This window comes from Giraffa tippelskirchi, chromosome 4 (assembly GCF_054371585.1).
Source record: "Giraffa tippelskirchi isolate mGirTip1 chromosome 4, T2T-mGirTip1v1.2.pri, whole genome shotgun sequence".
Lineage (NCBI taxonomy): Eukaryota > Metazoa > Chordata > Mammalia > Artiodactyla > Giraffidae > Giraffa > Giraffa tippelskirchi.
The window spans coordinates 8,654,028-8,680,875 of record NC_137278.1 but is presented as its reverse complement, the minus strand read 5'-3'; the positions used below and the strand labels follow the sequence as shown (position 1 = coordinate 8,680,875).

Genomic DNA, 26,848 nt, shown 5'->3' with positions numbered 1-26,848 from the left:
ATCCAAGACGCCCGAGTCATTCGATTCGGTGGATGGACCCCTGTAAGGCATGTACTACAAAGCGTGACGGGAAACACATTCTGGGAGCAGGACCAGCCGGAAGCCTGGCTAGGAAATACGGTCCACGAAGGCGTGTGGGTCACAGCCTCGCACCAAGAGCGAGAAAAAGCCTTGAGCCAGAAACTGAGCGCAGCGATTTCTGGGAGATGGAGTCCCGTTGCGCAAGGAGGCATGTGCGCATGGCCGGAAGTGACGCTTTTAAGGCGCGTCCCCTTTGGCGCAGAGGCGGGCCTGCGACCGCAGTTTCTGAGCTCCGAGCGGTGTCCGTGGCCTGAAGCCTTTTCACGTAGAAGGCAGCGGGCTTTTTCAAGCGGTGTTCCGCTAGAGACCGAGTCGACGGTTGCGTCACGGGTTCCCCAGCCGTTGCCTGGCTGTGGCTGTGGAGACAATGAAAGACCCGGCCGGACAGGACGGACCCGGCTCAGCCCCGCAGACTCAGATCCGGCCTTTGAGGCGAGAGGCCTGAGAGAAGAGCCCAGAGCGGGGCTGGGGCCGCAGTGAAGCCACGCCGACGGTCAGAGAACTGCTGGGAGGCGGTGGCGCGAGGTGGGACCCGGATGCTGGAGGAAGGAGGTGAGAAGGAGTGTTGGAGCGGTTCGTGGCTTCCAGCCTGCGCGCCAGTACTGCTGTGTGACCCGGTTCAGAACTCAGCGGTTATCCTTTCCACAAGTAGTTGGGGACGGTCCTTTGTTGAATAATTACGGGGTCAAAAAATTTGAAGAGCTCAGTACTGAATCATCTCTGAGTATCCTGTTCCTGACTCTAATTTGTTGACGTACTTCTGGCATTAAAAAGTAGATGTGGGCCCTGGAAAGGAAAATAGGACGTGCTCAGGGCCTCCTTTATTGCTTCTGATTTTCCAGCCCTCTTGAAGCAACCAGGGATACTCAGAATGGGAGCCTGTTGGCTTCCCGTGATACTGAGGGTGGGTTCAACCCAGTTGGATTGTGAAACCTTAGCGAATCCTGGGAATTTAGAATCAGAAGGCTAGGATTCCTGTTTAAGCTGGGAGGTACCAGCCAGGTCTCTTGACTTGTGTTTCTTCATGGAGGAAAAGTTAAAATGACTTTAAGTATCTCGTTCACCTCCAAGAACTGTAAGCATCAAATAAAATGATGCTTTTGAAAGCACCTTGAATGCTTTACAGAACAGAACAAATGTGTATGTAATAGTAACCACTGAGGCATTGCCGTCCTCCCCTAGACCAAGAATTGGTCTGTCACTCATCAAGTGCAATTTCACATCCAGCATTTCATGTTGTCTTCCCTCAGAGACCCGGGAACACAAGCAGGATGGTTATCATCCTTCCCATAGTACCAAAGGTGAAAAAAGTACAATGGATAGGTACAGCTCAGTAACATGAAGTCTGTACTAAGACCAGTGTTCAGACTTGTTTACGTTTTTTAGAGTTGTTTCTGAGGACTACACTACCGCTCTTGTTTTTTTTTTTAATTGAGATATAATTTGAATGCTATAATATTCACTTTGAAAGTATACAGTTGAGTGACTTTTATTATATTCACAAAGTTAGGCAACCATCGCCACTATTTAATTCCAGAACATTTTCATCATCTCAGAAAGGAACTGGCACTACTCCACAGTCTCCTTTCCAACTAGTCATCGTTCTGTCCCTATGAATTTGCCTATTCTGGACATTTCATGAAAAATTAGAATCATACAGTGTATGTGTCTGGGTTCTTTCATTTAGTATGTTTCAGAGTTCATCCATGTTGTAACATCAAGAAATGCACCTCCTTTTTATGGCCAAATAATATTCCATTACATGGATTGTACCATGTTTTGTTTATCTGTGCCTCAGTTGATGGACATCTGAGTGGTTTCCAGTCTGTGCTATTATGAATAATGTTATAAACATGCATGCAAACCTTTTCTTTTGGACATAGTTTCATTTTGCTAGGGTTTATACTTAAAGGAGGAATTACTGTGTAACTACCGCACAATTTCATTCATCTCACACACTAGTAAAGTAATGCTCAAAAGAGCCTCTTGATGAAAGTGAAAGTGGAGAGTGAAAAAGTTGGCTTAAAGCTCAACATTCAGAAAAGTAAAAACATAGCATCCAGTCCCATCACTTCATGGCAGATAGATGGGGAAACTGTGGAAACAGTGGCTGACTTTATTTTTCTGGGCTCCAAAATCACTGTAGATGGTGACTGCAGCCATGAAGTTAAAAGACGCTTACTCCTTGGAAGGAAAGTTATGACCAACCTAGATAGCATATTAAAAAGCAGGGACATTACTTTGCCAACAAAGGTCCATCTAGTCAAAGCTATGGTTTTTCCAGTGGTCATGTATGGATGTGAGAGTTGGACTATAAAGAAAGCTGAGCGCCGAAGAATTGATGCTTTTGAACTGTGGTGTTGGAGAAGACTCTTTAGAGTCCCTTGGACTGCAAGGAGATCAGTCCTTGGTGTTCATTGGAAGGACTGATGTTGAAGCTGAAACGCCAATACTTTGGCCACCTGATGTGAAGAGTTGACTCATTGGAAAAGACCCTGATGCTGGGATGGATTGGGGGCAGGAGGAGAAGGGGACAACAGAGGATGAGATGGCTGGATAGCATCACCGACTCGATGGACATGAGTTTGGGTAAACTCCGGGAGTTGGTGATGGACAGGGAGGCCTGGCGTGCTGCGATTCATGGGGTTGCAAAGAGTCGGACACAACTGAGCAACTGAACTGACTGATGGTAACTCTGTTTAACTTTCTGAGGAACTACAAGACTGTCTTCCACAGTGGTAGCACCATTTCACATTCCCAGTGGCAGTGTATGAGAATTTCAGTTTCTGTGCGTCCTCACCAGGCTTTCCTGGTGGCTCAGTGGTAAAGAATCCACCTGCCAATGCAGGAGACACGGGTTTGAGCCCTAGTTCAGAAGATCCCCTGGAGAACGAAATAGCAACCCACTGCTGGGAAATCCCATGGACAGGGGAGCCTGGCAGGCTACAGTCTCAGAGTTAGACACGACTTAGTGACTGAGCACATAGGCATTCACACATCCTCATCAGTACTTTATTTTAACGCGTCTTTTTTATTTTAGCCATCTTAGTGGGTGTGAAGTGGTATCTTACAGTGGTTTGATATGTATTTCTCCAGTGACTAAGGATGTTGAGCATCTTTTCATATACTTACTAGCTTTTTGTATCTTACTTAAATATCTACTCAAATCCATTGCTCATTTTTAAGTTGGGTTATTTGTCCTTCTTTGTTGAGTTTTTAATATAGAGAATTCCGTATATATTTTAGATATTAGACCCTTAGAAAGTATATGATTTGCAGATCTTTTCACTTTGATAGTGTCCTTTAAAGCACAAAGTTTTTAATTTTTAGGAACTCCCACTTAATTTTTTTCCTTGTACTTTTGATATCATGTCTAATAAACCTATTGCCTAATCAGAGGTATAAAGATTTATATTTTCTTCTAAAAGTTTTAGCTTTTACATTTAAGTCTGATCCATTTGGGGTTAATTTTTAAAGATGGTGTGAGGTAGGAGTCCAGCTTCATTCTTTTGCATGTAGATATCCAGGTGTCCCACCTCTATTTTGTTGAAAAGAAGTTTAATTTCTTGGCACTCTTGTTGAAAATAAGTTGTCCATAAACGTATGGATTTATTTCTGGACTCTCAGTTCTCCTCCACTGATCTGTCTATCCATTACCAATACCACCCTACTTTAATTACTGTTGCTTTGTGGAAAGTTGTGATATTGTGAATATGAGTCTTCCACCTTTTATTCTTTTTCCAGATTGATGGTTCTATGTGCCGTGCATTTCCATATGAATTTTAGGAGCAGCTCCTAAATTTTTAATTAAAAAACAGCTGGGATTTTGATAGGACTGCATTGACTCCAAATTAATTTAGTGAATATTGCAATATCAGGATTATTGTCTTTCAGTCCATGAACATGGAATGGCTTTTCATTTATTTAGATCTTCTGTAGTTTCCTTTAAAAATATTTAGTAGTTTTCATAACTGATAAAGAATTAATTTCTAAAATAAACAAGCAGCTAATATAACTCAATACCAGAAAAACAGACAACCCAATGAAAAAGTGGGAAAAAGACCTAAACAGACATTTCTCCAAAGAAGACATACAAATGGCTAACAAACATGAAAAGATGCTCAACATTGCTCATTATTAGAGAAATGCAAATGAAAACTACAGTGAGATATCACCTCACACCGGTCAGAATGGCTATCATCAAAGTCTACAAATCATAAATGCTGGAAATGGTATGGAAAAAAGGGAGCCCTCTTGCACTGTTTGTGGGAATGTAAATTGATACAGCCACTATGGAAGACGGTATGGAGATTCCTTAAAAAATTAGGAATAAAACCACCATATGACCCAGCAATCCCACTCCTAGGTGTATACCCTGAGGGAAAAAAAATTTGAAAAAAACACATGTATCCCATTGTTCATTGCAGCACTGTTTACAATAGCTAGAACATGGAAGCAACCTAGATATCCATTGACAGATGAATGGATAAAGAAGTTGTATTACATATACACAATGGAATATTACTCAGCCATAAAAAGGAATGCATTTGATTCAGTTCTAATGAGGTGGATGAACCTAGAACCTTTTATACAGAGTGAAGTAAGTCAGAAAGAGAAAGATAAATATCATATTCTAACGCATATTTACGGAATCTAGAAAAATTATACTGAAGAATTTATTTACAGAGCAGCAATGGAGAAACAGACATAGAGAATAGACTTATGGACATGGGGAGAGGGTGAGATGTATGGAAAGAGTAACATAAAACTTACATTACCGTTTTTAAAATAGATAGCTATTTTTAAAAAGAGGGAATTTGCTGTATGGCTCAGGAAACTCAAATAGGGGCTCTGTATCAACCTAGAGGGGTGGGGTAGGAGGGAGATGGGAGGGAAGTTCAAAAGGGAGGGGATAGATGTATACTTATGTCTGATTCTATTGCGATTTGACAGAAAACAACAAAATTCTGTAAAGCAATTATCCTTCAATAAATAAATTAATTTAAAAAAAGAATCAGACAAAAGATTTTTAAAAAAATTTGGTAGTTTCCAGTGTAGTGTCTTGCACTTCTTATATTCAGTTTAGTCCTAGGTGTTTTGTTCTTTTAATTCTCTTTTAATTTTCATTTCTAGATTGTTCATTGCTAGTTATAGAAATATAGTTGGAGAACTGTTTATTCATTTCTTTGCCCATTTTTAATTGAGTTGTCTTTTTATTGTTTGTTCACATTGTATCCTGCAACCTTACTGAACTTGTTTAGCTATGATAGTTTTTCTGTTTCTGTTGATTTCTTAGGATTTTCTGTGTACAAAATCATGCCATTCACAAATAGAGGTAGTTTAAATTTTTCCTTTCCAATCTGGATTTGTTTGCTTGATTTTGCCTAATTGCTCTGGCGAGAACTTCCAGTGTAATACTGAGTAGAACTGACAAGAGCTGACATCCTTGTCTGGTTCCTGATCTTAGAGGAAAAGCATCCGCCTTTAGCTCTGGGCTTTTTGGAAATGCCTCTTATCAAGTTGAGGAAGTCCCCTTCTGTTCCTGGTTTACTGGAGGTGTTTTATAGGGAAAGGTATCAGATTCTCTTAAATAGCCTCTTGGTGTTCACTGAGATGATCGTATGGGTGTTTTTCCTCCCCTTTATATTAATATAGTGTATTATAGATTGCTTTCCATGTGTTGAAGCAACCTTGCATTCCTGGGATGAATCCCACTTGGTCACTACCTCTTCTTTTGATTAAGCAAATGTCTTTAATTTGCAGAGCCACTTTCTCCAAAGAACTTAATTGATAATAGTTGTAAGCTGTATATTTACACGCCAGGCATTGTGTCAGCTGCTTTGTCTGCATTTAAATCTTCACAGGAACTTTACAAGGGATCACATAGAAAAGTTGCTGGGAAGTGGTGGATCTGGAATGCTTGAGAGTCTTTACACTTTAATGCCTCTCTGTCTCTGAGTGAATTGATGGAACTTCTGAGGTAGAAAAGGAAATGGGAAAATTTATACCCCATTGCAGTTCTGCAGATTCAGCCCCACTGAGCCCTGGGACCTATAATATCATCTGAACATGCTCTTCAGAGTGAGAATGTGAGGCTTTCTAGTTTGATGAGCTGTGAGCCTTTTTAGCCTCATTGGTTTCTTTCTCTTCCTCCAGAACCGCCTTCTCCAGACTCTGCCCTTCCCCAAGAGGAAGACACAGAAGAGGAAGGAATGGCAGCTGGTCTCCTCACAGCAGGACCCCAAGTAAGTTGGAAATTTACTCCAAGAAGCAGTCTTTAAAAAAAAAAAAATTAAGGGTGCTTTTGGTTTTTAATTACAAAAGGCACTCATGTTCTTTGTAGAAAACCTGGAAAATGTAGACAACATACTACCCACCCCCCCAGTCATCCTTACTCCTACAAAGAAATAACACTTAACATTTTGATTTGATGGAGAAGGAAATGGCAACCCACTCCAGTATTCTTGCCTGGAGAATCCCATGGACAGAGGAGCCTGGCAGGCTACAGTCCATGGGGTCACAAGAGTCAGATACAAGTTAGCGTCTAAACCACCATCCATTAAACAAAGTCAAGGACATTTAGTCCTTCCTCAAGGACTATACAGAGAAGGCAATGGCACCCCACTCCAGTACTCTTGCCTGGAAAATCCCATGGACGGAGGAGCCTGGTAGGCTACAGTCCATGGGGTCGCTAAAAGTCGGACAACTGAGCGACTTCACTTTCACTTTTCCCTTTCATGCACTGGAGAAGGAAACGGCAACCCACTCCAGTATTCTTGCCTGGAGAATCCCAAGGACGGTGGAGCCTGGTGGGCTGCCGTCTATAGGGTCGCACAGAGTCGGACACGACTGAAGCAACTTAGCAGCAGCAGCAGCAAGGACTATAGATAATATTCTTTGCCATGTCCTTTGAGCTGTTTTGCAGATAATGAAATCCCCACCAGGTAGAAGATGTTAGCTATATGCTGCCCACAAGCACCCCAACTGGTTGCAACCAGAAGGTTGATAATACTGATTCCTACTTGCCTCCCTCCAACCAATCAGAAAAATGTCCACGAGCAGATCACGCCCTGCTCCTCAAACACTGTAAGATCCTCACTACCTGCTCCAGAATGTGACACACAGTTTTGAGGCATTAGCCCGCTGTGTCCCTGTTCGTCTAGCAAAGCAATAAAGCTATCCTTTTCTACTTCACCCAAAAAAAAAAAAAATTTTTTTTTGATTTGAGTCTTTTTAGATACTCTTTTTTTGCTGTTGTTTTCCCAGAGACGATTTGTCCTGCTTTGTAACCTTTTTATTTCTACTTAGTAGAATTGGGTTAATATTTCCCCCATTTCATTAAGAGTATTCTACAGAATTATTTCCAATAAACTCCATTTCATAGTCCTTCTGTGAAGGTAAGAACTGTCTTCTCCCTTTCTTTTTCTTGACTAGACTAGGAATTGGTCTGTTTTCATTTTTAGAAAGTCTGTTCTTGGATTTCCTCATCAATTCTAATCTTTATTAAAAAAAAAAACTAGTAGTTTTTTTTTTTGCTCTGCTTTCCTTAGATTTATTTTAAAATTAATATTTTTAACCTCTTGAGTTGAATCCATAATTTATTTTCTTCCTTTTTTGTTCAGATATATTGAATGTTTTTGGCTGTGATCTTAATTTTTTTTAGATATGCCAAAATTGTGGCTTTGGTTTCTTGTCTGCATGTGTGGCTGGTCTGTGCCCTATGGAGGATAAAGTTTGTGTCTCTTCTCCACACAAAACATGCAGGTATAGTGTAATTGCAGGGTGTAGAACTTTACAACTGTATATGCTCAACCTTATTAAATTACTCATTTCTTCCATACCTTTATTTTTTGGTTTATTTTGTATTAACTCGGTCAGCAACTGAGCTATTTAACAATCTCTCACGGCTATCATATTTTAAATTTCTCCGTGTATTTCCTACAGTTTTTCCCTTATGAATTATATATTTGTTATTTGGTTCATAACCCTTATATCTTCATAGTGGATTTTACTCTTAAATACTATAAAAAGACCTCCAATGTTTTTAAATATTTCAGTGTTTTTAAAAATGACCCTCTGCCCCATTTAAAGCATTTCTCAGTGTGAAGATGTATTGGAAGAACAGATAAAATTAGAAATCAGGAGATTAGTTAAGATTTGGGAAATGCTACTTGCTTAAAACAAGGCAGTGGTAGGGGCGTGGAGAGAAATGTGTGAATTCTCATGCTATTGGGGAGGAAGAACGAACATGCATTTGACTTGTGGGGAACTGCAGGAAACGGGAAGATAACATCCAGGTGTCTGACATGGCCAACGAGGTACATGAAGGTACCATTTCCTAAGCTGATAATAGATAAAGATGTCCTCGCCTAAACACCTGTGCTCACGATGCCTCCCCTGCCTTGGATAGCCTGCTCTTTCTCCATCTGAGGAACCTGCTCCTTCAAGGCCAACTTGGTGGTTGCCTTCTCTCCCTGCAGTCTTCCCTGAGTGTCCTACCCCTGCCCTCCATCTAGGATTCCTCTTCCATTATCCTAGTAACTAGAATATCCCTCTCTTTCACACATTGTTACAGGTGGTTGCAAACGTGCCTGGCTCTCCTGCTTACTGTAAGATGTCTGAGTTCATGGGAATATTTATTAAATGTTCTGCAAACATTCATCATTCACATTCTTTGCTGATTTCTAGCTGATTCCTTGCCACATAAACTCACGCATTGTAATTTTGTTTTCTCTATGTTGGTACTTTTAATTCCCAAGCACCTGTTAGTTTCTGCCCAATTACTGCTCATATGTATACATATATTTCTTTCTATTTATAGGTAAAGTCTACAAGAATTGTAAACATGTGAAGACAGAGAGACTGTTATTTATTTTCATGCATCAGTGTCTAGTGTAGCGTTAGGCATATAGGAAGTGATCAGTGGTGCTTTTCTGGAACTACCCCAAGTCCTTTCAGAGACCTTTAGTAGGTTCACTAACCACCACACCCAGAGCCGCCAGCCTCCCTGCCTCCTCACATTCTAAGGGCACTGGGCAAGAAGGAATGTGCTTGTTGTTTCAGGGATCCACGCCTTTCAGCAGTGTGACTGTAGATTTTACCCAGGGGGGATGGAGGCAGTTGGCCCCTGCTCCGAGGGACAGGTTCGAGGAAGGGATGCCAGAAAAGTCCAGAAACCTGGTCTTACTGGGTAAGGAAACCATTCAAAATTCAGAATTTGTTCAGTTCTGAAAATCTGTGGTACTTCCCAGTCTTGAGTGATCCTGAGTGGCTCTGATGCACCAGAGGGACAGTGTTTATTCCTCCTCATTCACTGAAGAAAGGTCTCCGCATTCTAGGTTGGGAAAGAGGCAGTTTCATTTTGTTCCCCCTCAAGGCTGTACCTCCACATTTTCCTACTTCCCAGGAGGGGTCCTCCATAGTCAGTCAGTTCCCATCTATCTTCCTAGGTAACTTGTTTTATGGGCTTACTTAGCTCTCGGACTTGACCCCTCCTTGAGGCTATTTCTTTATCTCTTTTCAGAAATGCTCTACCAAGACTTCAGCACCATTATCTGTCTTATTTACTGCTTTGTCCCCTAGTGCCCAGCACCAAGTCAGTGCTCAGTATATTTATTGAGTGAATGAAATGAATGACCTATTTCACCTCCCCCAGTTCTGGGTAGCTATTTATACTTAGTGCAGATGTCTAAAGTCCACTTCTTTTCCCCTTTAAATAGGACTTCCAGTTTCCCAGCCTGGTATGAACTCCCAGTTGGAACAAAGGGAAGGTTCATGGATGCTCGAGAGAGATGGCCTAAGGAACGCCTATCCAGGTGAGTGAGCAAGGCAGAGTCTCAGGAGCAAAAGCCCCTTTGAAAACATTTGAATATTTTAACAACAGGGGAGGTAGGTATTGCTGTCCCACTTTTATAGATGAGGAAAATAAAGCTGAGAGAGGCTGACTCACTGGTTCAGAGCCTCCAGGCTAGAAAGTGGCAAGGCTGGGTTTGAAGCAACACCAGTCAGACTCCAAAGGCCTCTATTCCATACCATCTCCTCAGTCTCCCCAAGCTGGGAGGTATTTGGAAGCACAGCTGGTGTTGCTGGTCTCCAGGAAATGAGTCATCTTCGCCGGCCCAGCACATTCCCTGCTTCAGGGTCACCTCATTGAGGATCTTGGGTGCCCACCTTTACCCATCCTTCAGCTGTGACACCTGCTGCTGCTCCCCTATCTGATGACTCTTTATTGGATTCTGCACCCCATCTTTATGGCCATGCTGGAATTTTCTAAAGAGCTGACATTAATAAACTCAGGAAAAACAAAAGCACAGGAAACCATAGTGTCTATGTATGTTTATGTCTTTCTGCTCATCTAAGGCTGCTCACTCCACCCTCACCTTCATATTTCAGCCCTTGCAGGTAAATAACCTCTGGCAGGGCCTGTGGTCAGGCCCAGCTGTGGCAGGGCAGCTACTTTTGATATTTTTAAACTTAAAGCATCAGAGGTACAAATGAAGTTAACAGCTTTAAGGTGACAAAATTTTAAATTTTTCTAAAAATGCAGCCTAATGCTTTTATACCTGATTATGGCTGCTGTAAGTCAATGAAAACAAAACAAAGCCTCTGGCTTGTTTTCCACAGGATTTATCTGCACTCTCTTCTTCCCATTTTAGCCTCTCTCTAAGCAGCCTGTCACATGTCACCTCAGTCCTTGTAACTGCAGGCACCACTCACACTTGCTGAAATACTTCCCTTCACAGGGAGCCTGACTCCCCCGCTGCTTCCTTCCCCCTCGCCACACCCCTTCCCAGCTCACCATCCTTGTTAGGCAGGACCTTTTCCCCTAAGTCCCAAGACCCTGTGTAGAACTTCAGAGAAGGAATGCAGGGTTTTATGGCAATAATTGCATTTTCCTGGGAAAAGGCTTCATCAGTCTCAGAGGGGTTCAAGAGCCTAAAAAGGTTACTGAAGAAGATTCAGATCACCAAGGTATGAGAAACAGAAGTTGGGAAAAGGTGTTACCATGAAAAATCTGTGCCCTAAGGTATTAGTGTAGAGTATTAGTGTGGAAGTAACTTTGGATATGGACCCTGCAAGATGCACCAGGTGCTGGCTTGCTGCATATCAAGTACCTGGATTCAGAGTAAATCACTAAATTGTGGTCATGTTTCTATATCTCAAAAATGTGGATAACAAAACCTTACTTGACAAGACTAATACATGTGAAAAAGTTGTTGCAGTGTAGGACTGTATTAATTCTGTGATAAGTGAAGTAATTGGAGGAGTTTTAAATCCGGCTGTTAGAGTAAGTAAAACACTGCCCCAGGAATGTTTTACCTCTGCTCTGAGGCCCCACAGAGCACCCTGGACATCGCTGAGCCTCATGGGTGGGTTCAGGGTTCCCTGTTATCCCATCCCACCCTCTCACAGTGACAGACAGACCCAGGGCTTGGATGTACCTTTGCCTCACTCCTTGGTCCATGCCTGGGGTTGTTTTATTAATAGCTACTGGAAGTGCAACAGAGGAGAAGATTGAGTCCCTGCTTACATACTAGCAAGGAACATAAATAAGATGAGTAAACAAAATAACTGGTAGAATATTGAATAGTGGTGAGTACTGTAAGAATGGGAATACCAGTGAGGGCTATTCTAGATTAGATGAATAGGAAAGACCACTTTGAGGAGGTGACATTGGAGCTGAGATCTGAAGGAAGAGAATGAGCCAGCTGTTTGAGTGTCTGGATAAGGAACATCCTGGGCCACACCATGCATTGAATCTTTGAGTGGAAATGAGTTTAACTTGTGTTAGGATCAGAAGACCCTAGGACTCAGTAAACAAGAGAAGAGTGCTGGGCAGGGCAGCAGATCATATAAGACTTAGAGGCCATGGAAGACATTCAGGTTTTATCCAGGTAGGAAGATAGGAAGCCATTGAAGGTGTTGAGCACAAAAAGGATAATATTTGATTTGTGTTTGAGAAGATAACGTGTGGAGACTAGACTTTCAGGGTTGAAGACCAGAAGTAGGGAGATCAGTTAGGACATAACAATAAGAGGATGGTGGTTGGTCAGGACAAAGATTCAGGACATACTTGGTGTCACAGCCAACAGGACACACTAGGGATTGGATATGAGAGACAAGGCATTAAGGGTGACCCTGGTCTGAGCGGTTGGGTGAATGGAAAGGCTGACTAAGTCATTGGCTAGAAAGGGAAAATCACCACTTCTATTTTTGGGTATATTCGGTTTGAGATATTATTATACTGTCTTTACAGGAGCCAGCACTCAGGGGAGAGGTGAGTAGAGGCAAGACAGTTCATGAACATCACATGGTCTTTTTTTTTTGGTCTCTGTGACTGGGCATGCCGTGTGTTAGTTCCCTCACCAGGGATCGAACCTGTGCCCCCTGCAGTGGAAACACGGAGTCCTAACCTGTTAGTCCTAACCTAACCTTAATTGCTCCTTTCTCCCACTGCTTCTTTTATTATCACTTTTCTTCTTTCCATCTTTCACTCAGATAAGACAGTCAGTTTTTGAGAGCTGTCAGAGTCATCTAAGGCCTAATACCAAGTGACATAGAGATACCTTCAACCCGAAACAGGGACTTCTGTGCTCTTGGTAGACTGAGCTTCAAAAGCACATTCAGCTTACAAGGAAAACTGCTTAATGGGAAACATATATTTACAAGACAAAGGTTCATATGACGAGCAGTCATAGAACACTTGCTATTTCTCAGGTGTGTTCTGGGTCATTTGTGTTTTAGCTCATTTAGTTCTCATAATTCTGTAGGAGAGCTACATTCATAAATAATAAATCCAAGGTATAGTAATTTGCCCAAAGTCGTATAGAGAGTAGGAGGTAGGGCCAAGATTTGAACCCAGGCAGCCTGGGTCAAGGTTTTCTATAGAAATTCAAATAAAGGGCACCTAAAACTAACCTGTTTTCCTAAATAAGGTATAAACAGGAAGAATCATTTCAGGAAAATTGATCCTTGAGAAAAGAAGCTCCATTGCCCTCCTTAAAACTCCACTCCCCTTAGCTAAAAGCCTCTGTGGAGACAGACAGAGATGTCTGGGACCAGAGGGTTCAGTTAATTTTAACACTTGCCAAGTATTATACATTAACTCACACTTTAAGGTTTTCTCTTAAAATGAATGTGGTCCCAAAGAGGAAGAATCATTGGGACTTCCCTGGTGCTCCAGTGGTTAAGGCTCCACTCGTCCACTGCAGGGGGCATGGGTTCAATACCTGGTCGGGGAAATAAGCGTCTGCATGCCATACCGCAAGGCCAAAAAAAGAATCAATTCTTAAAAAATATCGCCCACTCCTGTCCATATTATAAAAGCAATTAAGATAACTGTAATTTTATATATTCTTGCATTTAACAGCATGTTGTTTATTTTTATCACTGCCTGTTCTTTGAAAGCAAGATTTTTATAACTTATTATAAAAATAATACTGTCACTGGAGAACATGAGAAATACACATAAACATTGAAGAAGATAAAAATTACCCCTGCCTAACCCCACAACCCAAAAACACCACAGCTTACCTTCACATTATATAGTTTGCCAGAGTTTTTTCAATAAATACCTTTCTGTAAAAGGAATTATAGTGCACAGATTGCACACATGACTTAACTGCTAAATAGTGTCTCTTGATTGGCTATACTATAGTCATTCCTTATTATTAAACATTTAGGTATTTGCTTTTCATTTGACAAATAATGCAGTGTTCAGAAGAAATGATGTCAGTGTAGCTCTATGTAATTTCACATTAGTTCCTCAGGATAGATTCTTACAAGTGGAATTCTGATGTCAGCATTTTAGACTCTGGACAGGTGCAGCCAGATTGCTCTCCAGAAAGCTCATCCCTGTTTATGCAGCCACACAGTATGTGACATCCCAACTGCTGCACCCTTACCACCACTCTAGAATTAACCATATTTTTTTAAATCTTGCTGATTTGATAGGTGAAAACGTTCATCCTGCTGGCATCAGTCATAAGCTTTTTAAAGTGAATTATCCAAACCTGGTAAGTAGGTTGCCCAAAACCATACTGAGAATTGTGAGAGTAAGAAGACAGCTCAGGACAACCCCAGGACTTGGCAAAAGCACAGGAGAGGAGTGTCAGAAATAAGACAGGAGAGGCGTCCATCTGAGGCAGGCTCAGGATCCACTTCTGTCGTTTAGGAAAGGGAGCAGAGGGTGCTCATGTCTGGTCACTCAGTTTAGAACAGAAGCATCCTGGGGCTTCCCTGGTGACTCAGATGGTAGAGAATCTGCCTATAATGCAGGCAACCCAGGTTCAGTCCCTGCGTCGGGAAGATCCCTTGGAGAAGGGAATGGCAACCCATTCCAGTATTCTTGCCTGGAGAATCTCATGGACAGAGGAACCTGGCGGGCTACAGTCCATGGGGTCACAGAGTTGGACTGAGTGACTAACACTTACATACATATCCTGGGTGAAGGGGGTGAAGCATGGAACCAGTCTGCATACAGGCTTAGCCCAGCTCCTTCAGCTTTCATATTGCAGTATCTTCTACCACCAAAAGAATTTTTTAAATTACTTTTCTAAATTTTCTTCAGATTGGAAGATTATATCTGAATCACCACCTGAGCAAGGCATTTCTGAAGAATCATTCCAAGCTCCAAGTGTAGAGATGCCTTCTGGGGAGTCAGAGCACAGGAACACTGAACTGGGGAAGAGCCTTAATCTGAGACCAGTCCTTTCTCCACAGCAGAGAGTTCCTACAGAAGTGAGATCCCGTAAATGTGACACACACACACAGAGCTTTGGGAAGAATGCAGGTACAGTTAAACCTCACAGAGCGAAGCCGTACACATGTAACGAATGTGGCAAGGCCTTCAGTTATTGTTCTTCCCTTTCTCAGCACCAGAAGAGCCACACTGGGGAGAAACCATACGAGTGCAATGAATGCGGGAAAGCCTTCAGCCAGAGCTCATCTCTTATTCAGCACCAGAGGATTCACACCGGAGAGAAACCTTATAAATGCAGTGAATGTGGGAAAGCCTTCAGCCAGAACGCAAACCTCACAAAACACCAGCGAACTCATACTGGAGAAAAGCCCTACAAATGTACCGAGTGTGAGAAAGCCTTCAGTGACTGTTCAGCCCTTGTTCAGCACCAGAGAATCCACACTGGAGAGAAGCCTTATGAGTGTAGCGACTGTGGGAAGGCATTCCGCCACAGTGCAAATCTTACCAACCACCAGCGGACTCACACAGGGGAGAAGCCCTACAAGTGCAGCGAATGTGGGAAGGCCTTCAGCTACTGTGCGGCATTTATTCAGCACCAGAGAATCCATACAGGGGAGAAACCCTACAAATGTAACGCATGTGGGAAGGCCTTCAGCCAGAGTGCAAACCTCACAAACCACCAGAGGACTCACACTGGAGAGAAACCCTACAAGTGTAGTGAGTGTGGGAAAGCATTCAGCCAAAGTACAAACCTTATAATCCACCAAAAGACCCACACTGGAGAGAAACCTTATAAATGTAATGACTGTGGGAAATTCTTCAGTGAGAGCTCCGCCCTTATTCGGCATCATATAATTCACACAGGAGAAAAGCCCTACGAGTGCAATGAGTGTGGGAAGGCATTTAACCAGAGCTCATCCCTTAGTCAGCATCAGCGAATTCACACTGGTGTGAAACCCTATGAATGTAGAGAGTGTGGGAAGGCCTTCAGGTGTAGTTCAGCTTTCATTAGACATCAGAGACTCCATGTTGGAGAATAACTGGGAACATAACTGAAGTGGATGGGGACTTGACAGGTAATGGCAAAAGCACCTTTTAATAAATAGTCACTATTTTACACCTTGCGTGTGGTGCTTCTTTATCAACACCTTGGTAAGCATAGACTGCCCAGCTCCAATTACACTGTTCTGAAGATTTACCTTTAACTCAGAAACCTTGGTTTATAAAGAATGAGTGAAGGACTTGGTTTGTACTTAAAAGGCCAGGTATCTTGCAATGGTCTGTCGTAGTCATCTTTGCTTGAATGAGGGCTATTGCAAAAGAACCAAGAACAGTGGCTGGGAACAAGTACTCCCCATAACAGGGCCACTAAGGTATCAGATTTGGGGGAGTGGATTCAAGTGAGATGAGGATCCTAGGGCCAATTATTGCTAGAATGGGGATGGGAGAGACTCCCTGATGCTGCACACAGCCTGCACTTTGAGCCGTTCAGGGCAACTGACAAGTGTTTAGTTACTACTGTCAGGACAGGTTGAGGGTGCACCCTCAGCAAGACGCCTACCTTTAAGTGGAGTCCCTGAGGGAGGGAGGGCAGGTTTCCCTGGTGGCTCAGCTGGTAAAGAATCCCCCTACAATGCAGGAGATGAGGGTTCCATCTCTGGGTTGGGAAGATCCTCTGGAGAAGGAACGGGCTACCCACTCCAGTATTCTGGCCTGGAGAGTTCTATACAGTCCATGGGGTCGCAGAGTCAGACATGACTGAGCACATGCACACACAAGATAAAAAAGTTATAAAGTTACCTTTTTCCACCTGGGTGTCTTCCACCTGGAATAAGATAGCTACAACATGTTATAGACCTAAGGCTATTAGCTATAATATATATAGTTATAATATGTATAGTTAAGTCATATTAACTATGACTTTCAATTTAGAGGGAGGGCTAACAAGACTGAGGCCACCTGACGGCAGCCATGCTTTCCTGGTTCAAAGGTAAGCAAGTCATTTTTCCTTTTCCCTCCTTCCTGACAGCCTAGTCAAGCTCTTTAGCCTGTTGGCCTGCTTCTTTCTCCTTTACACCACCAGTGTATATGCTAGCTGCTATAAACTGCTTCCCTGGTGTTTTGATAGGTATGCTTGATTCCCCATTAGTGGTCTCCTGTGAGATGGTTGTCACCCAGGGCCTCTAGCTTTGATTCCTTGGTAACTTTGCCACATGTCCTGGAACCTTCCCTCACTTCAGAGATCTCAGATAGTCTTTTCCAGTAAAGGAAGTTTTCCACACCTGCTTGCATCTGTGGTTAAAAACCATCTAAACCTAAGCTTCCCTGGTGGCTCAGACAGTAAAGCATCTGCCCACAATGCGGGAGACCCAGGTCCAACCCCTGGGTCAGGAAGATCCCCTGGGGAAGGAAATGGCAACCTGCTCCAGTATTCCTGCATGGGAAAATCCTATGGACAGAGGATCCTGGCAGGCTACAGGTCCATGGGGTTGCAGAGTCTGAGCACACACAAAACACAAAAATGGGAGAGGAAAGCAACTAGAAACGAAGATCGTAGGGCTGTCATTCCTAACCCGTTAGTTAAGTACTCAGAAAGAAACCCCTTCCAGGTCGGTGTTTCAAGCTTTTGTCTCAGCACCCAGGTATTTGATGTTCATTTGTTGCGTATCAAATCAAGTGAGTGAGGAGCTCTAGAGAGAAAATCAAAAAGAACTAGGGGAAAGACAAGGGAGAGGCTTGGGAGGAAAGTCTGTTACTGATTTAAAGCAAACCCTGAGGGTTTAAACCAGGAACTGCTAACTACATTAGTAGACTTTAACCTCGCTTTTACATCATCTTGAGATCAGTCAAGGACCATAAACATCAGGTTCTTTGGTTTTGTGTGATTCTGAGCCCCTGCTGTGTGCTGGAATGGACAGCAAAGCCCTGGGCCTGCAACCCACCAACTGAGTAAACTCATTTGGGAAGCACTTCTTCCACACGTATTTTCTATTATGTTCAACTCCCAAGTTTTCTTTCTGACCAACAGTATTTTCTTGAAGACAGAATTCTGTTGTCCACAGATTGCTGCTTCATCTGTCACCTTGGTCCCAATGACCACAATTTGACCACAAAGACTAGGATTCCCCCCCCCAAGGAAGAAGCTACATCAGAAAGTCCACTGGTTGTCCACTGGTTGTCAAATAATCCTTTATTTTTCTTTTTCCTTTGCAGTTCTTAACTCTGTGGGGGGAAAAAAGAAACCTCTCAATAACAGGACAAAAAACTTGATCCCCCACTATTGAGCATTTCTAGAACTTTCTACAGTATCTCAAAGGCTACATTAGCTCCCCCTCCAGTTTTCACCTTAATTTTAACCATATCAGTGCAGAAGTTACTTACAGCTGGGCACTCCACCGCACCACTGTTGATATCATCTATGATGTCATGAGGGTGGCGGCCATCAACATTGCAGCCCACAGACTGGGCAGTCCCCAGGATCTCTTTAATGGTTCCTGTCATTAAGAAAAGGTGGAATCAGAGGGGAAGTCAGTCCCTGGCAATTCTCAGATACCAGAGGGGATACAGGTGAGGAGAGGAACAAGGAATAACTATTTTACGGATTACAGGAATAATTATTACTGCTCCCCTAATCCAAAACTCAGCACTCAGTATTATTTAAAAATTCCAAGTGCAAAACTGGCCATAGATCCCATGATACCCAGACTCAAACCGAAAGACACTCCAATTCCAGATCTTCCAGGGTAAAAAAGCCCCTTCTAATTGGGAAAAGGCCACTAAACGAATATATGAAGTTACAACTAAGGTGGCCCCAAACTGTTCTGCTCTTACCAGAAAGCTCTCTAGCAAGAGACCGATGCCGCATCTGCCGGGCAATGTTGACGATTTCATCAAAAGTGATGTTTCCACTGTGCTTAACTGCAGAAAAGAAAAAAAGAGCAAAAGCTTTGTTACCACCTGAGGCCAGGGCAGACCACAGTCCATCCTCCCTCATCCATTTCTAGCCTGTTCCCATGCTTTCGGCACAGAGTCGTCCACATGAAGAACAACCCTGTTTCCTAAGCTGGGGTTATTTTTAGCTCACCACTGGATTGCACCAGCCAACAGAAAACTGGTCAGGTGCAGTGGCGGGTGGCTAGAAACAAAATCAAGTTTTGCTAACGTTACGTGGAAGGGACTATTTTGAAGAGAAAAAAGTGACTGAAGTTGGTTAAAGCTGTCGATATGTCATCCAACTAGGAGGCTGCCCTTCCCCAATTACTGGTTATGTTTCTTCACTCTGTTTGACAGTTCCCTCCTGTAAGTGCTGAGGGGATCTGTTCCACACCAGTGACTGGGGAGAGCCACAGGGCACTTGTTGGCAGTGCCTGGCTCTGTAACAGCTTAACATCAAACACCTGTGCCATCCCTGTTTCCTTAAAGGGAGCAAGTACAGATGTCTATTACACTGGACACACTACCACTCACAAATTACCAGAGAAAAAACCACTCACTGTTTTTCTGCTTCTTTCTGTCCCTTGGTGGTTCCTTGAGGGCTTTGATGATCAGGGCAGAAGCAGAAGGTACCACCTCAATCTGCAGAAGAGATTCTCCATGTGAATAAACCCTATGCCACCCTCTAACATCATGCACTTTGGCTCTCAGAAACCATGGGCCAGACACTTTACCAAATGTACATTCAAGCTAATTTTCACAACCAGAAACACAGCCTACCCTACCCCAGCAAGTATTGATTTGCCCATTGTCTCAAAAGTGAGAAGAGTTAATATTTAAACCATGCTCTTAAAACAGCCCTCCCCACAAATAAAATTGCTTTTAGCTCACCACTGGTGGCAGGTCAGCAAAAACCTGCCTCCCAGGTATCCCCACCTCTGCCCTCCCTCAAACCAAGTACCTGGGCTTGTCTGTTCTGAATGGTCAGTTTCACTGTAATCCTCAGACCCTTCCAATCACCAGTTGCCTTGGCGATGTCATCACCGACCTTTTTTGGAGACTGTGGAAATAAAAGGTATATAATCACACTGTGCCCTAACCAAAACCGATATGAAAACCTCCCCAGTCCCTCTCACTTGGCAGCACACAAGCAAGCTTTCTGAAACACATTTAACTGTCCCTACCTAATCAAGGTATGGCTATCACCATAATTAAATTGGAAAAATGAGGCTACAAGTTTAGTTTATCCAAGGCTGTAACCTTGAGGTTTAAGGCCACAGTGGGGCCAAGTCCCTTACCTACCCTTTCCTAAAGATCTATGTGGTATCTTTTACATTTGGATCACCAGGGGATCTTCAAAGACACCATGTTCCTGATGTCTGACCAATCCTAGTCAACCTATGGGGATGTGGTCTGGGCATCTGCACTTTATAAATCCCTGAAGAGGAGAATTATATAAAGGAGGTTAAGCGATGAAGAATTTAAGCTTTTGAACTGTGCTGTTGGAGAAGACTCTAAAGAGTCCCTTGGACAGCAAGGAGATCCAACCAGTCCATCCTAAAGGAAATCAGTCCTGAATATTCACTGGAAGGACTGATGCTGAAGCTCCAATCCTTTGGCCACCTGATGCGAAGAACTGACTCATTTGAAAAGACCCTGATGCTGGGAATGATTGAAGGCAGGAGAAGGGGACGACAGAGGATGAAATGGTTGGATGACATCACCGACTCAACGGACGTAAGTTTGAGTAAGCCCCGGGAGTTGGTGATGGACAAGGAGGCCTGGCGTACTGCACTCCATGGGGTCGCAAAGAGTCGGACACGACTGAGCAACTGAACTGAACAGGAGAGGTGTCCAGTGAGCGCTAGCCGAGCTAAGGCGGCCACTGCTTAAGCAAAACCATGATGGGCTAACTTTTCAGACAGGAGACCACTGCCCAAGAAATCAAGACCTAATTATATTCAAGAAAAAGAGACGAATTAAGTTCAACCCTAGGTGGGTGCATCTGTTAGTCACTAAGTCACGTCCGACTCTGCGACCCCACAGACTGTAGTCTGCATGGGATTTTCCAGGCAAGAATACTCGAGTGGGTTGCCATTTCCTTCTCCAGGACACTAGGTAAAGCCAAGCGTATGAATCAGTAGATTGAAAGCAGAGTTAATACTAGCTACTGTAACGTTCACAAAGGTCTTCATTTCACACCCCATTCAATCCTCCAGCAGCCATATGCCCATTGCCCTAAGAAACAGACCAAGCCGACTACACGGTTATCAATCCTGACTTCAAATATCTCCTCTATCCCATCCCTCATGTACCCTCAGAGCAGCAAGTAAGACACACTGGAAAACTACAGGTTCAAAGTACCAGATTCCACCTTTATATACAACCTTTCTGCGGGAGCTGGTGCCAGTTCAGTGGCTCAGAGGCTTAGTAGGGGATGGCAATCTGTCCCTGTCAACGGCTCCTCAGAGACAATCGTGTCTCCGCAGGCTAGAGTCTTAGTAAGTGCCCTCCTCCCCCGGGGATGACTTACCAGGCCCAGGGGGCCGATCTTGGGAGCCAGGGCAGATGTGGCACCGACTTCCCCACCGGTGCACCTCAGGTACACTGAAAGAAAGAATTAGTGCCTCCGCGTAAGGGGCGCCCAAATCACAGCCCTCTCTCCGCAGTCCTCTGCGGGCCTGGCCGCACCACCGTTTGCCTCTTCTCGGAAAAATGCCAAGAGCCTCAGCGGGGAGCAAGGCAGGACAACCTTCCCGCCAAGGCGAGAACCGCTCCAGGCGCCACGTAGGACGGCGGCCTTGGGTTCGGCCACCGCTGCCGAGACCCACACCGCATCGGTTTGGAGGCAGCCCCGGGCGCCGGCCAACCCAGCCTAGGGAGAAGCGCCCAGAGACAAACCTTACCCTAAGGCGTGCGGGCTGCGAAGCCGCCACAGGTCGTCCGGTCCTCCCTCCCCATCTACACGTGGGGAAGCCGAGGCCCAGAAAGAGTAAGAGACTCGGCCACGACCACACAGAGCCCTGAACGCAGCACCAGAGCGCAGAACCCTAGGAAGCAGCGGCCTTGAAGCCCGACGTGGGAAAGGCCATCGCGGCGGGGGCCGCAGGCCGGACGGAATACGGGGAGGGATGCCGCATCCCGAAGCCCCGGCCACATCTAAAGCACGCACCGACTTTGATCTCGTTGGGGTCGAACTTAGGCGGCATGGCGGAGGCGGCTGGTGTCGGATGAACCCGGATTCGGGACGACCGAAGAAAGTTGCACCTTCGCCTCCTCCGAGCCGAAAGCCGAAAGACCGGAAGGCGGGACGATTGCGCCGGATATAGAACCGAAAGCGCGACTGTCGCGAGAACTGCCGTCTCCGCCCAACCTTCCAGCGACGCCCTTGCTGCCATATTGTTTGTGGGCAGGCACCCGAGGCTAGCGGCTGGAGAACCCGGCACTGCGGTGAGCTGTACTAGAGGGTCTGAAGGGGGGTTCGGGGCAGTTCTCCCTGAGAAGGCAGACAACAGAGGACTGCTCCCGAGATCCCAGGCCCCGCTGTTCCCCATTCTCCCTTATCCTGAGGGTCACCTCATAGTCCCAGTCACCCAATCCCAGAGGCCCGCCCCTCTCCTAAGGGTCCGCATCGCATTCCAAGATCTCTCGGCCACAGCGATCTCGGACCACCTTCTAACTCCTTCGTGTTGTATGCATTTTAGCTATTAGAACAATTTTGTTAAGAGTCTAAATCCGGTCCAACTCTTAACTCGTTTAAGATTCCGCGGTCTTCGGTCTCAGACTTCGTCATCCTGGTCTGCATGACTTTCTGAGATTCTGAGTTTCGATCCCCAGTTCCTACGTTTGGAGGAGAACAGACTCTGCTCCGCAGGGGACGTGCAGTGCCCAGTGGCCTGCCACCCCATGTCCATGACCAAGCCCTGCGAGTGATCGGCCTGCCTTCAGGTCTACCCGAGGGAACGACCGTCAGGGACCTGTGTATCTGCACAGCAAGGTTGGGCACTGCCCACTCCAGGCTGGGGAGGATGGGTGTAACTCTTCCCATCTAGGCTGGACGTCGGGGGAGGGGATGGATGAGGAACGGACATCAGGGAGCAGATAGGGAAGAGCTGATCTTCTAGGAGGGATGGAAGAGAGGTGGCCATTGGGGAGGAAGTGAAGGAAGGTTAGTCATTGGGGAGCAGAAGGATAAGAGCTGGTCATTAAGAAGAGATGGGGGAGGGCTGGTTTTAAATTATACCCCATCCCTGCAGACAGATGGGGCGACAGGAGGGGCCTGAGCCAGCTCTGCAGGCTAGGGCAGCTCCCCAGACAGCCCACGCCTCTGTTGGCAGAGACCTGTGATCTCTGCCCCTCCCCTGAAGAGGAGGCATGTGTCTTCTTCCACTGCATCTCCACCCTGGCCCCTTTCTGCCCGGCTCTTTCTACTGTCCTAGGCCCTGAATAAATGTTTGTTAGATGTGTGGTGGTATGTGATTAACACTGTGCCAGGTACTGTGTTATGGGCTTTACAAATATGGAAATCACTGGATCCAAATAGAACCAGGTGTTGGGAACATTATATTACTCACACTTTACAGATGAGGAAACTGAGGCTCAAAGAGGTGAACCAAGGGGACATGGCTGGTGGGTGGCCGATCTGGGATTCAAAAACAGTTAAACAAACAAAATCATCCCAGAGTCTGTGCTATTAACCGTAAGCTTCTGTGTATGAGTGCATCCTGACCCACTGATGTTCCATATCAAGTGCTGACATTTTCTGATAACGGGCAGGCAGTGAGTTCAGTACAGTGTGTACTCGGTGTGTGCTAACTTATTGAAGCACCAAGGAGTTGGGCAAACTCCACGGGATCAGGACTTGAAAGAGCAGAGGTTCCAGACTGGTTTGGACTACGGTCCAGCTGTATAACCAGATAGCTGAACTTGATGAGCATCAATTTTGTTACTATAAAGAGGGCTGTGGTGAGAATCAAATGGATCATAATAACTGGGAGAGTGGCAAATTACCTGAGAACTGCTTTTGAATTTTTATTTATTAATAATTCAGAAACCTCTTTGGTTACAATGTAGTTGAGTTCCCCAGGATCAAGGACAGAGCTGGCTAAAGCCATGCAGCGTTTGGTGGTTTGCTGATGCCACTCTGATAGTGTTTCAGGGGTTAGAAGTGATTCATCAGCCAAGGCTGTTAGAGTCCTCAAAGAGCCTCCTTGGAGAGGACCTGAGGAAACGTCTCCAGATCAACCCCCTTGTCTAACGTGGAGGAGAGATGGGGGCCCTGAACGGGGAATGGGTATGTCAGGGGCTCACAGTGGGTCAGGGGCAAATGTGGGCTCAAAGCCAGGTCACCTGGCTTGCTGTTGTGCTCTTTCCACATCCTGCTGCTGCTTGTTTAGTCAACAAAGAACAAATGATATTGAGCACCTGCTGTTCCAGGCTCGGGGCACAGATGGATGGTCAAGATGGACATGGCCCTGCCCTCAAGGAGCATATAATCCAGCAGATGAGCTCCGTGCTCTTGTTACTGTGCTGCTGTCCAGGGTGTTGGGGGGCGGTGACAGATGCCCCAGGCCCTCACCCCTCTCTCCACCCTAGTGTGGTGAAGATCGCTCTAGGAAAAAGGAAGGATGCCACTCTTCTTCCGGAAGCGGAAACCCAGCGAGGAGGCTCGGAAACGCCTGGAGTACCAGATGTGTCTGGTGAGGGAAATGGGTTTCCTCCGAGTCTATGCCCATCTCCACCTCCGCCCCAGGCAGCAGGGCTCCGCGCTGCACTTCCCCTCTGCAGACTGACCACACTTGGTGTGACTTGTTCACACTCTTCCCTGCCGGACCTCAAGCCCAATTAAAGCCAGGACCATTGGTGCACCTTCAGAATGGACTAGTTGAACCAGGAGGGTGTCTGTGATTCTTTGAAGCCATTAATCCTGTGTTTCTTTGCCTGATTTGTCCACCCTGGAAGGATGTTTTGCTCGAACCCTTTTCTTTTTCTTTCTTCTTTTTAAAACTGTTTATTTATTTGCCTGCACTGGGTCTCAGTTGTGGCACGCTGGCTCTTTTAGTTGTGGCACGTGGGATTTGGTTCCCTGACCAGGGATTGAACCCCGGCCCCCTGAATTGGGAGCATGGAGTCTTAACCACTGGACTACCAGTAAAGTCCTGGAAACCACACCCCACCCCCGGATTTTTTGAAAATTCTTTTTATCCCTAGGCAAAAGAAGCTGGAGCAGATGACATTCTTGACATCTCTAAATGTGAGCTCTCCGAGGTAAAGTGGGATGGTTGGTGTTCTGCTTGTGAAGTTTTATCTGCCCTCTTTCTTGGCTCTGCTGTCTCTGGGAAATGATAGATGTGGGCTGAGACTTTTAAGAGGCCAGAAGCTCTAGTCAAGAGATGTTTCCTTAGCTTTTGTTCTTGTGAAAGAAAACTGAGATGATCTTTTGGCCTCAGCATGGTCTTTAAGAGTCACAGAGTCCAGAAAATGCACCCACAGATCCCTGAGGCCTTGGGAGAGCCTGGGATTCTCTGTAAGACATCAGAGATCTGTCTTGTGCCCCTCGGAGTTCATGATGGGGATGGAGTGGGTAGTTGGGGAAGTCACCCGACAGCTGATTGAAGGGCTGACCACCTGGTGCGGCTTCCTCCCAGCCTTCCCAGGGCTCAGACTTAACTCACTTCCTGCCCCTTCTTCCTGCCACTCAGAAAACAGGTTAAAAACTGGCAGGAGGGGAGGCACTGATTCTTCTTTATCTTATTTTAGATTCCATTTGGGGCTTTTGCAACGTGCAAAGTTCTGCAGAAGAAGGTGAGACGAATCTACATTTTCCAAAAATTATTCCTGGCACGTTTGCTTGTTTGAAATCAGGTGGGGATCCTGGCATAGACATCCCTCTTCTCTCTGAATGGTACCCTTTCCACATGCGGCAGGTGGGCTCACAGGGGAGCAGGCCCTGGCATCAGGCAGCTCTGGCTGGGCCTCTCCTGAATTGGGCAACTTCCTTACACTCTTACATCTCAGTTTCTCCATCTGTGAAAGGAACACATCCGTTGTTCTCCTCTTGCAGAGCTATGATGAGAATTAAATGAGTGACAGGGAGGTAGAGATAAAGATGTGAACGGCCTGAGTAGAGTGCCTGCCAGAGTGGACACTGAATAACCACATGGTTATTAATAGTAAAAATCACACTCATTTCATTCTGGTCAACTAGGGGAGGTTAAGAGTGGAATGAATGATTTTTCAGAAAGGCGTTGCAGCCTTGAATGCGGGTAGGTAAGAGTATTCTAAATGAAGTGCCTATGTGCAGGTAGGTAAAATGTGTTCTATGCCAACAGAGGAGTGAGCCTGACACTGGAAGTATCCATGCAGGGGTCAATGCCTAACAAAAATAGTAGCATATGACTCTGATTGAGCGTCCGACCATGTCCCAGCCCTAGGCTGAGTGCTTTCTGTCTGTTAGCTTGTTAGCAGCCCTCAGAGGCAGGAATTTATCATTCTCTGTTTTCCACAAGGGGCTTCCCTAGTGGCTCAGCGATAGAGAATCCACCTGCCAATGCAGGGTTCGATCCATGGGTCAAGAAGGCCCCCTGGAGAAGGAAATGGCAACCCACTCCAATATTTTTTCCCGGAGAATCCTGTGGACAGAAGAGCCTAGCGGGCTACAATCCATAGGGTCACAAAGAGTCAGACACGACTGAGGGGCTAGACAACAACAACGACATTTTCCACAAGATGCTGCTGAAGCTGGGGGACGTTAAGGGCGGGACAGCTGCACGGAGATCCCTTCTCAGGATGGAAGGAAGAATTAGACCCCTGAGGTCCCTTTCAGTCTTGAGATTCCAGAGTTTAAGGTCATCTGGTTTTCCCAGGTTTGGAGACGTCGCTTGTGATGTCTACAGGAAAGAGAGCTGGGCCCGGCTGACCGCTGGTGTCCAGTGCTGTGCCGGCTGCCCCGCCTCCAGCCTCCCTCCCTGCAGCTCTCCTTCAGCCTAACACGCTGAAACTCTTTCCCACGCAGGTGTTAATCGTCCACACGAATCTGCTCACCTCCCTGCTCCCTAAATCCTGCAGCCTCCTGAGTCTCGCCACCATCAAGGTACCAGGGCCCTGCTCCCAGGTGGCAGCCAGCATGCCCCT

General features: G+C 45.3%; 3 protein-coding genes and 1 non-coding gene across 49 annotated transcripts in view; 2 read left to right on the top strand and 2 right to left on the bottom strand.

The window, feature by feature from the left end:
• The first annotated feature begins 276 nt into the window (after positions 1-276).
• ZNF79 (zinc finger protein 79) lies at positions 277-15,899 on the top strand. Of its 8 annotated transcripts, XM_081587199.1 has the most exons (7): positions 277-633; positions 6,238-6,326; positions 9,145-9,271; positions 9,801-9,896; positions 14,035-14,096; positions 14,651-14,872; positions 14,956-15,899. In XM_081587199.1, exons 6-7 carry the CDS (start codon positions 14,867-14,869, stop codon positions 15,820-15,822), a joined length of 873 nt encoding a protein of 290 aa, XP_081443325.1. In that variant the 5' UTR covers positions 277-633; positions 6,238-6,326; positions 9,145-9,271; positions 9,801-9,896; positions 14,035-14,096; positions 14,651-14,866; the 3' UTR covers positions 15,823-15,899. The 8 variants fall into 8 exon arrangements, with proteins under 8 accessions (XP_081443325.1, XP_081443326.1, XP_081443324.1 ...); XM_081587200.1 differs by lacking the exon at positions 9,145-9,271; XM_081587198.1 differs by lacking the exon at positions 14,035-14,096.
• A 2,055-nt stretch (positions 15,900-17,954) lies between these two features.
• On the bottom strand, positions 17,955-22,012 carry RPL12 (ribosomal protein L12). Its single transcript, XM_081587207.1, has 7 exons — positions 21,888-22,012; positions 21,249-21,322; positions 19,677-19,775; positions 19,276-19,357; positions 18,614-18,700; positions 18,164-18,276; positions 17,955-18,004 (listed from the first exon to the last, which is right to left on the bottom strand). Exons 1-7 carry the CDS (start codon positions 21,922-21,924, stop codon positions 17,999-18,001), a joined length of 498 nt encoding a protein of 165 aa, XP_081443333.1. The 5' UTR covers positions 21,925-22,012; the 3' UTR covers positions 17,955-17,998.
• On the bottom strand, positions 18,786-18,914 carry LOC145504094 (small nucleolar RNA SNORA65). The gene has a single exon (XR_014052073.1). It is a non-coding gene; the product is annotated as a small nucleolar RNA SNORA65 (small nucleolar RNA).
• Positions 22,013-22,111: 99 nt separating the features above from the next.
• The window catches only part of LRSAM1 (leucine rich repeat and sterile alpha motif containing 1), a 31,543-nt gene continuing 26,806 nt past the window's right edge, over positions 22,112-26,848 (top strand). For 7 of the 39 annotated variants that reach the window (XM_081587173.1, XM_081587154.1, XM_081587175.1 and 4 more), the window contains exons 1-5: positions 22,112-22,165; positions 24,311-24,414; positions 24,926-24,982; positions 25,475-25,519; positions 26,730-26,807. Coding sequence is in view for 13 of the 39 variants with exons in the window: in XM_081587154.1 (XP_081443280.1) it covers positions 24,343-24,414; positions 24,926-24,982; positions 25,475-25,519; positions 26,730-26,807 (252 nt within the window). In the remaining 26 variants the exon portion in view is untranslated. Of the gene's footprint in view, positions 22,166-22,476; positions 22,713-24,310; positions 24,415-24,925; positions 24,983-25,474; positions 25,520-26,729; positions 26,808-26,848 lie in introns of all 39 variants that reach the window. The other 32 variants (XM_081587176.1, XM_081587167.1, XM_081587179.1 and 29 more) reach the window with 9 other exon arrangements.